The 14,830-nt window shown below is 42.5% G+C and overlaps 1 protein-coding gene across 1 annotated transcript in view; it reads left to right on the forward strand.

The window, feature by feature from the left end:
• The first annotated feature begins 11,770 nt into the window (after positions 1 to 11,770).
• LOC103184376 (mediator complex subunit 13L) overlaps positions 11,771 to 14,830 on the forward strand; it is a 121,037-nt gene continuing 117,977 nt past the window's right edge. The window contains exons 1-2 of the mRNA XM_007902331.2: positions 11,771 to 11,937; positions 13,433 to 13,670. Of these exons, the coding sequence (XP_007900522.2) occupies positions 11,869 to 11,937; positions 13,433 to 13,670 (307 nt within the window). The 5' untranslated portion in view covers positions 11,771 to 11,868. The remainder of the gene's footprint in view (positions 11,938 to 13,432; positions 13,671 to 14,830) is intronic.

Raw genomic sequence — 14,830 nt, forward strand, 5'->3', positions numbered from 1 at the left:
ACACGGAATACAGGATATAGGTTGGGACATGTCTTATGCAAGTGACGTCAGGATGGTGCGAGGCGAATTGGATGGACCTTGGTCTTCTTTCGCCTAGCAAATTCTTGTGTTCTTAATTACTTGATACAGCACCTTTCATGTCAGGAGGATGTCTCTAAGCGCTTCATGGGATAGAGTGAGGAGTGAAGAACAGTGAAGCGAGAGAGTGAGGAATGAAGCCACAATGAAATCAGCCTTTTTCACCATCCTCTGCCGTGTGCTGGTTTGACCTGAACGCTTATACCAAACACGACAGGTGGCAATTTCAGCAATATCGCCCTGTGAAGATCGAAGGCACTGCGCGAAGTAAACCTGCCCGGGTTACCTCTGTGAGCCGCAGGTCACCTGCCACCAATTCAGTCTGTCACTTAAAATGTTGGGGGAATTCACTTGAAAAATTACAAAGAGCTGGTTGGAGGGAAATTACTGGGTATTATATCCATTGTATTAACTGCTGCTGGTCAAAATTCAGTGGCCAATTGAGTACTTTTGTTGCTAAGAGCTGACAGCAGAAGAGATTTTCTTTCACAGATATCAGGAATAATTGCGGGTTTCAATGCTGATGGTTTATATCGATAAGTAACATGAAGCCAGCTGTGTGAGAGAGAGCGGCAGAGAGAGGGCAGGCTATTGATGGAGGACCACAATAAAAGGTAATCTTTCTTTTTAACGGAGAAAGAGAGAGGTTTCTGGCAGGTTTATACTTAATTAAAGTATCATTTTGTGCAGTCCTGTAGCGTATTGGTTAGAGCACTTGCCTCGTAAACGAGAGCACCCAGGTTCGATTCCCGGGTGGGGCGAAATCTTTGGCAAGTTTCCTTACTCCACACGCCTCTGTTTACCTTGCAGTAAGTAGGAACCTGTTTTTTAGTTGATTGACAAATTGCTTTCCGGGGATAATAACCCTCAAATTTTTTTGTTAAAAATAGTAATTTGGTCACTCAATCCATGACTATTTGTGGGACACTGCCGTGCATAATTGGCTATTGAGTTTTGCCTACAGAATATACAGTCAATCCACTTTACAATATATCCTGTGAAGCGCTTTGAGATGGGGAGGGAGGAAGCAAGTCAGAGGGACTCCGAGAAGGGGTTAGATAAGATGGTCTTATGATGAGCCAAGACAAGACCAAATAATATTCTGTCTTTCAAGCCAGAAATCCCTGGGCAATTCCCAGTCTCTAATTTATTGAAATATATACTAACTTTAAAGTGTTTAAAGCTTATTGCCATGCCAACAGCTGGCAAATTAGTCCAGTTCTCTTAAGCTGGGAGGAGCATTTAGGAATTAAAAGCAAGAAATGTCAGTTGCTCAGCTCGGAAGCAAGCGCTCTCGCCTCTGAGTCAGAAGGTTGTGGGTCCAAATGCAAGGATTATTATTATTAATATTATTATTATTTTATCATTATTATCTTCTGGGGATCTCAAGTTGTTTGGTGAAGTTAACCCTGTTAAATTGTTATATCACAGGTCATGAAATCCATTGACTGTCACAAAGACTGAGGTGGATAGATATTTGTTAGGGTCTCAAGGGATATGGGGCAAAGGTGAGTAATTGGAGTTGAGGTGCAGATCAGCCATGAGCTAATAGAATGTCGGAACAGGCTTGAGGGGCTGAATGGCCTCCTCCTGTTCCTATGTTCCTATGTTCCACTGCCACTATTATGACCAGAGGCAGCTGAAGTTTGTCCCATTGCCCGTTCAGTCTTATTTCACATAAAAATTAAAGCATTACTCATTCATTCGCAGGCACGTCTGAAATGACCCGCGAACAGCCAAAATAAACACAGGTCTTGTGTTTCGCATTCCTCGCAGTGAGGTCACCATTTTTCAGGACTGCATATGTTACTCAGGGTGTGTGTTAAGAAAATAAAACTCACAGACCCAGTCGGGCAGAGGCACTCGGCCCTGATTTCCTCCAGCGTTCACTGAAATAACACGCTGTGCGAGGAGCACTGCCACTCTGTGCTTGTTCTGTGTGTTTTTTTATGATTTAACGTGAAATTCCCTCGCTTCTCTTTGCTTTAATATGTGAGTCACATGAATAATAATAATAATAATCCTTGCATTTGATATAGCGCCTTATCACGTCTTCGAGGCGCTTCAAAGCGCTTCACAGGACATACAGTAAAGCGAATTGACTGTATATCTTGTGGGCGAAACGTGGCAGGCAATTGCACACAGCAGCGTCCCACAAACAGTCGTGAAGAAGGAATATTCCAAACCTCTGGTTGTACTTAGACTGAGATTAGTCTCCAAAGAAACTGTTTGTTATTAATTTGCCCGAGTATTGCAAAGTCTCAAACGTCCTTTCACTAACAAGTGAATCCACGAGGAAATGGTACAGCGCAAGCTCTTGCTGTCTGCTTGCCAACAGCTCTGGTTGTGGGCCAAGGGGCCAAGCCATTGGGGAATGCTGAACTCCTACAGGAAATTCCACGTGTTTAACTTGCCATTTATTCTGTTTCCATTCCTTCGGACAGGCTTCACCAAGTGGTTGCCAGCTCTTTTCGGAGTAAATATTTTGTTACTGTCAGGATCGATTTACACAGAGGAGAAAAGGGCACACAAACAGGTCCAAGCAGTCCGTGTTTATACACATAAACACGTGTAATATATATTATAAATATTATACATATGTAACCATGTGATGAGGCACTGTATCAAAATCAAGGATTATTATTATTATTATTATTATTATTATTATACTCCAAACGAGTCTTCACCCGTTCTTTACTCTCTCTCACACCCTTCTATTCCCCTCTCTCTCATGTGTGTTCCTTCCTGGCAAGTTGTTGTTGTTGGTGGTGGTGGTAGAAACCCACAAGTACACCAGGCACTGGACTTTAAACTTGAAATCCCCGTGAAGCGCTTTGACACCTCTAAAAGACGTAATACAATGCAATTTACATTTATGCAGCGTCTAGCATGTCGGGAGGATAGCCAGTTTGTGCTCAGCTCGACACTGCAGGCTGGGCACCCGAGCCAATGATAAGGCGCTATATCAAATGCAAGGATTATTATTATTACCGTAAATTTCAACAAATAATAACACCGTGATATCTTAGCAGCAACAAAAAGCTCAATATGTATCGCATCTATTTGGGAATGTTTTGACTCATCTTTTGCAAACGTTTTGGGTCTTCCTATTGTAACGTGCAGTTTTACCATTTAAAATACGATAACAATTCTTTAATAAATGAACGTTAACCTCAAAGGAGGTCCTCCTGATCACTGCCCTCCCCATGGAGTGAAACCCATTCTTGTGCGCTCAGCGTTATTCCACTTTGCCTGGCTAAGTTTTCCCCATCTGTCCCTGTGGGCTTATTAAGAAAAAAATCTGCAATTCACTTTTTAACATAAAAATAACATTGCATTACAAAAGTACAATAAACATGTGCGGTTAAATTTGAATTGCAATCATTTATGAGCGCGGGTGACAAATTCACTACCCTGGCGCTTAAACTTATTAAAGTTAATAAGGTTATTAAACTTGACTTTTTAGCTTTGCTTAAGCTTAGTATTTTGGAGGGCAGCATAGGGTTATTATTATGATCACTTTAATAGGGGGAAATAATAATACTATTATTATTAGGTAGGTTTCCTTACTCCACTGCCTTTGTTTATGTAGCAGTAATAATAATAATAATAATAATAATAATCCTTGCATTTGATATAGCGCTTTTCACATCGGGAGGACATCCCAAAGCGCTTCACAGAACACACTGTAAAGTGAATTGACTGTATATTTGTGGGCGAACGCGGCAGCCAATTGCGCACAGCAATGTCCCACAAACATTCGTAGATTGAAAATGACCAATTTATTATTGTTCTTGGTTTTGGAGGGATTATTATTAGGCTCTGTGTGGAGTAAGGAAACTTGCCCAAGGTTTCGCCCTCTGCCTGGAATTGAACTCAGGTCTCTCACTTGCAAAGAGAGTGCTCTAACCACTGAGCTACAGGACTCCAGTAAGTAGGAACCTGTTTGTTAGTCAATTGACGGATCACATTCTGGGGGTAATAATGTCTTCAAAAAGTAAAACAAAATAGTAATAATAATACCCAACTCTTACCTCTTTGGCCACACTTTCGGTCATCTCTCCCCTCCTCACCCCAGCTTCCACCCCCAGCTCAGGGCACCCTGGCAGCAGTGTCAAGTGCTTTAAAACGATCCCTAGGACGTGAAAGGCGCTGCGTAAATGTAAATGTTTATTATATGGTGAATTGCTTGTACAAGGATAAGCCGGAGATTTTTTTATTCGATTCTGGGGCGTGACAGAGGGAATATTTTATCGGCTGGCAGGATGTTTTTGGCTGACAGTCAGATCTTGTGATAATGCACTTAAATTGCGTTCCTTGACAATGCGTTGTAGAATCTACAAAGTGATGTGTAAGTGATAAATAGCTCTTAGAGGAACCCAGTCAAATCCTAAATGATTTGCTTGCATTAATATTGCATAATCTTATGTAAATATAATAACAATAATGCTTTTGTTTGACACGGCGCCTTTCAATACAATTACACGGTGATTCACAGTGAGGCAGTGCCTTTCACCTCAGCAGGACGTCTCGATGGGCTTCTCAGGATTTTACTGTGAAGTGTAGAGACTGTGTATTTTGAAGGTGAAACACGGCAGCCAATTTGCATGTAGCGATGTCCCTGCAAACAGTGAGTGATCAATTTTATTTTTTAACAGTGCATACGCTGAAAACGAACCCCACGGAAAGGGAATTTTTGTGATGCTGCGTGACAGAATAACAAGATGATGAAGTTTGCAGAGAGGAGCAGAGGCAAAGAGAAGAATTAGATAGAGTGAGGAGAGAGTGATAAGACCGCAATGTAACTGCACTTGTCGGATAACAGTGTAAAGCTTCAGTTGTTTACAGACATTATCTGAACCAAGTAATTAAAGGCAAAGGCTTTCACTCACAATTTACTGTCTGTTGTTTTATGTACGTTACATACATAACAGAAATCCCTTTTATTGTGAGCTGTTTACCTGAGACATATTGCATAACACTTCAATGCAGTACAACCAAGAAAGCTCACTGCAAGGCATTGCTGGTGACAGCACAGCCAAACAGGTTCATCATTATCCCTACGAGGAAGGCGCTACACACAGTCAATGCACTTTACTATATATTCTCTCTTAAGCACTTTGAGACGTCTCAATGACATGAAAAGCCGCTATATCAAATGCAAAGATTACTACTACATTAAATGCAAGGATTATTACAGTCAATTTGCTTTACAGTATATCCTGTGAAGCGCTTTGAGACGTCTCAAAAATGTGATAAGGCGCTATATCAAATGCAAGGATTATTATTTTTATTATTATTGCAGGGCAGTGGGATTGAATGGACAGCTTGCTCTGAGAGCCATCAAAGACACAGTGGGCCGAATGGCTTTCTTCTGCGCTGCAAATTCCTACAGCTTTATGGTTCAAACCTATTTTTGTTTGGGGACCTGTACCTGTTAACAGTGATAAAGTGGCGTGCATCAATAATGGCATGATTAATCTTTGCGACAGTTTTGCGACAAGGCTATTTTATATTAATGGAGAGGTGAGGTTGAGATATTATTTTATACAAACTCTTAAATACCAGGCATGAGATGTGCCTTAAGTGGGTTATTTTTATTAAAAAAAAGTGATTGTTTTAAGGGGAAGAAATTAAATGTTATTTAATATAGTAGTTAGGTAGACTTTATACAGGACGTTTATGTTATACTCTACGCATTCATTACTCATTAAACTTTACATTTTATCGTTAATTGAGGTTAATCAACAGTCATTAGCATCACTCCATGATGGATGTATACAGCTGATGGGTTCATAATTGAAATAAAAGTGTGCGGTGAGGAACTAACAAAAGTCTTCAGGAGAAATGTAATCCGAATCCAAGGGATATAAGAACGGAATCAATCAAGAAATTGATTCAAAGTACTGTATTGAGCTTTTTAATAGAGAAATTTTAGCCTGAGGTACTTCACATGGTAACGTTTGTCAACAGTTAAAAGCAGAATCATATCTTAATTGTAATATGCTGCAGTTATTCCAATTTATAATATATAATAAGAATTCTTGCATTTGATATAACAAACAACAAAATTACATTGGTATAGTGCCTTATCACATCGTTGAGACGTCTCAAAACACTTCAAAAAATAAATTGTGAAGTACAGTGACTGTATTTTGTAGTGAACATGACATCCAACTTCCACCCAATAATGTCCTACACACAGCTGTGAAGTGCGGGACCAATTTTATTTAATCTGGGGAATTAGCAGCCAGGGCACTGGGAACAGAGAAACTCCCTTTTCTTTTCGCGTAGTGCCGCAGGATCTTTAACGTCCACCCGTTCATGTACAAAACAAATTTATATTTATATAGCGCCTTTCAACAACAACAACAACAACAAGATTCCATTTATAAAGCGCCTTTCACGTCAGGAGGACGTCCCAAAGCGCTGCACAGTTGGGTCATGACCCGAGCAGGGGGGAAATGGTCAGGGGAGGGGAGGGAGCGAGGAGGGGGAAATGGTCAGGGTGAGGGGAGGGAAGGGAGGGAGCGAGGAGGGGGGAAATGGTCAGGGTGAGGGGAGGGAAGGGAGGGAGCGAGGAGGGGGAAGAGAGTCGAGAGGGGAGCTGAAGGCTCGGTCAAAGACCTCCTCACGTGGGGAGGACGTCCCAAGGTGCTTAACAATAATATGTCAGCCTTCATTTCTGATGATTGTTTTTGCCTGAAACAAGAAGCTATTTTTCTTTTGCAGAGGCTGATCGACTTGTGGCACATTTCCAACTTTTCTCTTCTTAGTTAAAGAGTGAACTGAAAGTTAGGAAGTCAAGTTTCTTTGTGCAGTACGTGCCACTCTTAAAGGCAATTGACACTTCATTTACCAGATTAAATTCATCAGATTTCAGCCCCTTGGAATGTCCTCCTGACCCGAAAGGCGCTATATTAATGTATTTTGTTGGTGTTATTGTATCGAAATAAATATGAAGCACGGTTCTTAGAAGACCCTGCCCTGTGTTCATCGAATATCAGGGAGTTTCCTGCTTAATTCTTGAATTCTGAGTGATGATAGTTGTGCAATGATAACTCATCCCCCACTGCTAAATTTAGCTCGCTGCGGCTGATGCATTTTGGCTGAGATTCAGGTTAGAAAAGTTAGTTTGTTCAGTGACTCAGTCCATTGGCAATGCCAAGACTAGTTGTTTTCTGCCATCCCTTGAGATGGCATGATAGTAGAGTCCCATAGGGTAGGGTACAGTCGCTCACCTCGCAAGCGAGGGCATTCTAGCTTGATTCCCTGGCGGGGCGAAACCTTAGGCAAGTTTCCTTACTCCTTTGCTTCCCTAGAAGTAAGTAGGAATCCGGTTGTCAGTTGATTGACAGCTCGCTTTTGTTAATAATCCCTAAAAATAAATTGGTCATTCAATCCATGACTGATTGTGGGATACTGCTGTGCGTTTTCACCCACAAAATACACAGTCAATCCACTTTATGCAATCCAGTGGTCTCCGGCTTGCTTCATGTCCCCCGCCTTGCTCTATCGGTGGGCGGGCCTTCTGCCACTCTGCACCCACCCTCTGGAACTCCATCTCGCAGCCCCTCCATCTCGTCCCCTCCCTCGCCACCTTCAAGATCCACCTCAAGACCCACCTCTTCGACCGTGCTTTCGATCTCCCTTCTTCCCCCCCCCCCTGCCCTCCCCCACCCCAACCCTCAGCTCGGGTCCGAAACTCTGTCTGTCCAGAGCCTTGGGATGTCCTCCTGACGTGAAAGGCGCTTTACAAATGTAATTTTGTTGTCGTTGTTGCTTATGATATATTCTGTGAAGCACTTTGAGACGTCTCAACAATGTGCTACATCAAATGCACGGATTATTATTATGGTAAATGTATTCCTTCAGATGAGCACCTCTGTATTAAATGGTTTATGGAAAAAATCTCCGTTCACGGGTCAAAGTGCTTCGGAGGACACACTGTAAAGTGTAGTGTTACGTACATTTTTGTAGGTGACTGTAACAAAATAAATATAACATGTCACAATAAATGTAACAATCTGATGAATGTGGGACTTATCTAACAAAGGATCAAATTCAATAGTTTTAAAATTGAAACCGAACAAGACAATTACTGTATAAGGTCCTGTTAAGAGGAGATTAGTTTCCTTTTGTTGACCCACATAGAGGGAATTTTCAACCAATTCAATTTGTTTTTGGGTGAGAAAAAAGGCAGGAGAGATAGAGCAAACAGATCGCTCAGATAAAATACTTTACTGTTTGATAGAATTCTTAAAGGAGAAACTGGAGAACATTTCTGTTTGTATTTGTCCAATTATATTGCTATCCGTGACTGTGTGAGTATACTTTTTCACTGAAAGGTTAACAAGATTAAACGGTCAGAGATTTTAAAAAAAAGAGGGCGAGAGAAGCTGGGTAATTAATGCTATAATTAGTTAATAACTTCACAGTATTTTTATGATTATTAAGAGTATTTGCTGTTGACTTGTCTCAACTCTGGGTCAGAAGATAATGGGTTCAAGTCCCAATGGGACTTTGAGCATCAATATTATTAAACATATATCATTATTATTACTGGTAATATATAATTATTATATTAATGATAGCATTGTCATATCAGAACATTATTAATATTGTATCATTATTAATAACATTGTATTGTTAACAACATCACATTAATAATAATAATAATAATAATCCTTGCATTTGATATAGCACTTTTCACGTCGGGAGGACGTCCCAAAGATTAATAATAATATATCAGCATTATCATCAGCTGTATCACTGTATGTCAGCCTGGCGCAGTGGTAGCACCTTTGCCTCTGAGTCAGAAGGTTGTGGGTTCCTAGTCCCACGTCGAGGCTTGAAATGACATATTCTAAGCTGACTCTCCAATGCAGCGCTGGGGGGGGGGGGGGGGGGTGGGCGTGGCATTGTCGGCGATGCCGTCATTTGGATGAGACACTAAACAGAGTTCCCAGCTGCCTGTTCGGTTGGACATTAATGTTGGACATTAAAGATCCAAAAAAGATCCATTGCACTATTCAAAAAAGAGAAGGGCCAAAAAAAAAATCCCCCAAATAAAATCGATCACTCACTTCCATGGCTGTTCGTGGGATATTGCTGTGCGCAAACTAACTAAATACCCAGTCACTCCACTTTACAGGGTATCACCCAAAGACGTGTCGACCGTGTGTCAAGGCGCTATATGAAATGCTGGGATCGTCATTATCATTATTAATAACATCGCATTAAGCGATAACATCATATCATTAATCATCATCAACAGTAACACTATCAGCACAGATCAGCACTACTGATCATTATCCTCCGGGCATACACAACATACCACACACACACACACACACACGCACAGACACATGCGCACACTGACTGACACACATACACATACACACACACACACACACACAGACAACTGCACACACTGACTGACACACACACACACACACAGACACATGCACACACTGACTGACACACACATGCACACACACAGACACATGCACACACTGACTCACACACACATGCACAGACACATGCACACACTGACTCACACACACATGCACAGACACATGCACACACTGACATACACACACACACAGACACATGCACACACACAGACACATGCACACACACAGACACATGCACACACTGACATACACACACACACAGACACATGCACACACACAGACACATGCACACACTGACACACGCACACATGCACACACTGACTCACACACACACACACATGCACACAGACTGACACACACACACACAGACACATGCACACACTGACACACACACACATGCACAGACACATGCACACACTGACTGACACACACACACATGCACAGACACATGCACACACTGACTGACACACACATGCACACACTGACTCACACACACACACACACACACAGAACAGAGCAGCTCAGGGGGTTTGCTCGGCAGCGCCACCAGCGGGGCAGGGCGGTCACTGCAACAACAGCGGAATCCATCACTCACTCACTCACTCACCGAGTGTGTGTGTGTGTGTGTGCGCGCGTGTGGTGGGTGGGCGGAGCGTCGAGGCCAGTGCGTGCGTGCGTGCGTGCGTGCTCGCCATCTGCGTGCGTACGTGCGTGCGTACGCAAGTGCGTAATCCACCCTCCGTCCCTCCCACCTCTCTCTCTCTCTCTCTCTCTCTCTCGCCCGTCCCACGTGATCAGAGCGGGAGCGGTGGGGGGGGAGGAGGAGGAGGAGGAGTGAGCGAGCGAGCCCGGCCAGCCAGCACGCATGCGCGCGCGCGCGAGGGCGGGAGGGAGAGGAGAGGGAGAGGAGGGGGAGGGAGCGCGAGCGCGAGAGAGCGAAGCGAAGCGACTAAAATCGAGGAGCCGCGAGAGAAGGAGCCCCCCGGCCGCCATTACGCCGTGAAGGAAAAAAAAAGGAGACGCGGAGCCAGCGAGGGAGGAGGAGGGGGAGAGAGAGAGAGAGAGACAGACAGACACACACACACACACAAGAGACCACAGCCACACACACACAGGGAGGGAGAGAGAGTGGTGGGTGGAGGGGGGGGGAGGCCAACAGACAGAGACAGACACTCAGACAGACACTCAGACAGACAGACAGAGAGGGAGAGAGAGGGGGAGACTCCCCACACCCACCCACACACCCCCTCTCAAACAACCGCAACCTCGGCCTTTATCTCTCTCCCTCCCTCTCTCTCTCTCTCTCTCTCCCTCTCTCTCCCCTCCTCTCTCCCTCCCTCCTTCCTCTCTTTTTTCTGGTGGGGTGGGTGGTGGGGTTCTGTTGTGTTATTGTGTTTTGCAAAAAAAAATAACGAAGAGAAGACATTTTTTTCATATATATATATATATATAGTGGCATTTATATATATATATATATATCACATCTGTGTGTGTGTGTTGTCTATATATAGAGTGAGAGTATATATATATATATATAAGGGGAGGGTGGGGGGAGATTGAGAGAGGGAAGGGGGTGGGGGGAGAGCTTTTTTTTCAAAAAAAAGCCAGTTGGAGAACATCTTTTTGAATTAAAACCTTTCCCCCCCTCCCTCCCTCCCTCTCTTGCTTTCCCTTCCCAACCCGCCCCTCTCCTTCCTCTTCCTCCTCTCTCCATCCCCTCCCCTCTCCAACCCTCCACCCACCCACCCCCCCAAAAAAATAAAAAGAGCGAGAGGGAGACAAGAAAGAGAGAGAGAGAGAGAGAAGATATATATTCATCGACATTTTTCTCCTCCCTCCCCTCCTCCCTATTCGGCTGGCGTCAGTCAGTCAAGTCAAGTCAGACAGTCAAGTCAGTCCATCGCTTGTGGGTGATTTTTTCCCCCCCCCCAACAAAAAAAAACGAAGAGAAAAGACTTAAGGGAACAGTTTTTTTTCGTGTGTGTGTGTGTGTGTTTTGTTTGTGTGTGAGGGTGCTTATATATATATATATATATATACACATACATATATATATATATAAAAGTGTAATTCATATTTTTTTTGGAGAAGAGTGCTAGAAAAGAAAGAAAGGAAGAAGGAAAAAGAGAGAGAAGCAGAAAAAGAGGGTGAAAAGAAAGGGGAGGGAGGAGGCGGAGGTTGGTTTTAAATCCCTCCTTTTTGTGTGTGTGTGTGTGTGTGTGTGTGTCGTCTGTCTGTGTCTCGCTTCTCTCTCCTCTTCCCCTCTCCCTCCCTCCCTCCCTCTCTCCCTCTCCGGGTGTCTCTCTCTCTCTTGTGCACAAACCAAGACGGAAGCTTTAAATTCGACCTCCGGAGAGAAAGTCATGCACGGAGCATGACTGCAGCAAACTGGGTGGCCAACGGTGCTAGCTTGGAGGATTGCCATTCAAATTTATTCTCTCTGGTGAGTTGAGTTAAAGTGCTGTGTGTGTGTGTGTCTGTGGAGATGTGTGTGTGTGTGTGTCAGACAGACAGACAGAAGAGGGAGAGGGGAGAGAGAGAGACAGACAGAAATGGGGCCTTAGGCTGTGTGGGAGCAGCCATTTTCTACTAATGCTTCAGCAGAACCGTTTACATGGCCTTATTTTCCTGTCTGGAGTTTACCCCTTTTTTTTTGGGGGGGGGAAGGATGTTTACGTTTCTCTTCTCTCCCCTCCCTGCCTCTCTCTCTCTCTCTCTCCCCCCCTCCCTTCCACTCTCTCTCTCCCTCTCCCCACTAGCCTCCTCATTGCTACATTTTGTTTTACCTTTATTTTCTCCCACCCCCTCCTCTCCTCTCATCTCTCTCTCTCTTTCCCTCCTCCTCATCCTCCTCCTCTTCCCCCTCCCCTTCTTAACAGTGCTGGAGCTTTTAATCCACCATCTTGGACTGAAGATTGTGTGCATATTTCAAACCAAATTAAAGCGTGTGTGTTTTTTTTACTAAGGAGGGAAGGGGGGAGGGTAAGAGTTTGAACGGTAATCTTACATGGCTACTGATTTGCTGGCTAGCTTTATTCTGCGTTTTAATATTAAAATGAACTCCCTGATCTTAAATATCCCCCCCCCCCCTTTAAATAACGTCTGGAATAATAAATCTTGTCTGAAGTTTCAACATGCTGCACTTTTTCTACTCTGGGTGTCTGTAATTGTTGACATGACCTTATTTCAGTAGCCTTCCTTTTCTTTTGTACCCGATCGGTTTGTATTCCAACAGAAGGTTTAAAGAAACCATATTTTTCCTTCATAATGCTATAGAGTTTGCTTCAATTTTTCAGATGGCATTCTTTAAATGTCTGCATATGCTTCATGTAGCCTTGTTGTTTTGTGCAAATAGTTGGGTTTTGTAGCTCATATTGTGGGCCACATTAAATAGGTGTTTAGTTTCGTTCTTGCAAAATAAATAATCAGCAGTTTTTTTAATAAAAACTTGAAGAAACCCGAAACTTTTATGAACATGACATCACATTCTCGAAAACTTTGTTGCACTCTCTGTGGTGGGACAACCTTCATGTGCTTTTGAGAACTATTTCATTATAAAAACATCTAACTTGTTATATAATTGTATTGGTACATGATTTTTCTTGCTAATGTAAATGAAGATTTGTGGTTTGCCATGTAGTACTCATTTGTAAACCGTTTACATGCAATATTAAAGTATGAGCGTTAAATCTTTGCCCACAAGACGAATTCATGCAAGTAGCTGTCATGTAATTAAATGCATGTTTTTAAATTAATTCACTTAGTTCTAATGCATGACTATGATTCTTATAACAAATCTGTTTGACTGAGTATGTTTGCTACTTTTCAAAAACAGCATTTTGTAAGTGCCTTTACAACATGGACAGTGGTGTGATATTTGAACATTTGATGAACTGCTTTCATTTTTATTTTTGTATCTCTTGTTTTTCACTGAACAGGCTGAACTAACTGGCATCAAATGGCGTAGGTATAGTTTCCAGGGTTTAGGGGGCTGTGGTCCCATCATTTCAGCTCCAGCTCAGGATGATCCCATTCTGCAGACTTTCATTCGATGTCTGCAGGCCAATCTGCTGTGTGTATGGCGACGAGATGTGAGACCTGAAGCCAAGGAATTGTGGATTTACTGGTGGGGAGAGGAGCCTAATCTGGTTGATATCATTCACCATGAGTTGCGAGGTTAGTTTATTTTTTCCTCTCTGCTTACTAAAATGGCTGTCCTATTGGAATAGTCTTGATGATTTGTTTGTTGAGGAATACAATTGTAAATGTGAACCCATTTGAGGTGGATACAATTTGCTATTAGGAGCATTTCTTTTCTTGCTAAGATGTTTCAAGCTTTTTGGGGGAATATTTCAATGTTGCCTTTAGAAATCATTCTGTGACTTGCATGTATTTCTTTGCATGCGCCTAGACATCCACCATTTAAATGAAAAAGTACCTAATAGGAATTTCAGTCCAATTTCCTAAAATTGGCAGACTTTGAATCCAATTGCTCTCCTCTCTTAATGTAGTACTGTGTTTCTTGTTGGATGAATTCAGTTGGCATCTGAAATTTCCATTGCCTTGAAGATTGACAGTTTTGTGTAGCTGTGTTTAAATTTTAAGAATGATGACAATGTTTTCAGAAATGTTTCCACCCACCTCCTTAAGGTCATATTGATTCTGTTACTGAGGATAATTTGGGTGCTTTATAGGTTCAGATAGTAGTGTATTGTTTTAGCTGTGACTGGTGGGTTACAGCTTTCAGTCTGTGGAAAACTCTAGAGAGGCCTACTCTACTGCAAGGTAATTTGACCCTGTCAGCAGGGTAGTTGTATACTATTTACTGAGTGAATTCTTTGAATTCCTGGCAATTAGTTGATATTCTCCTTTAAAATCTACTACTTATAATTACTCGTTTCACTGTCTTGTTTGTTCCAAATATACTAAACATTTTTTTGAGTTTTTATTCCCCAGATGTAACTGAGTGCTTCTTCTGTTTGCATCTGTATAAAACGAATGCCTGCAGACAAAGTAGGAACCTTTAGAGTTCACTATGTGAAGGTTTTTTGAAAATTGAGTTTATCCTGGAAACACATTTCAGCTGTTGGGGACACCCCCCCCCCCTCCCCCCACCCAGAGATCAGATGTTTAGTGAGAAACTGATGCAGGTTGGTGTGGTGGATAACAGCTTTTTGTTGTAAAGTAATCTGTCATGGTTGTGGCACTTTATCTGTTATCGGTAAACTATTCAGTAAATTTAGTGCTCTAGAGTAGGAAATGATGGGTTCTAACAATATATTATGTAGTAGTTTGTGGAACATTCTTGTACGCTACAGTAAAATCGTGAAAAGACA

Source organism: Callorhinchus milii, unplaced genomic scaffold, assembly GCF_018977255.1.
Source record: "Callorhinchus milii isolate IMCB2004 unplaced genomic scaffold, IMCB_Cmil_1.0 Scaffold8, whole genome shotgun sequence".
NCBI classification, from domain to species: domain Eukaryota; kingdom Metazoa; phylum Chordata; class Chondrichthyes; order Chimaeriformes; family Callorhinchidae; genus Callorhinchus; species Callorhinchus milii.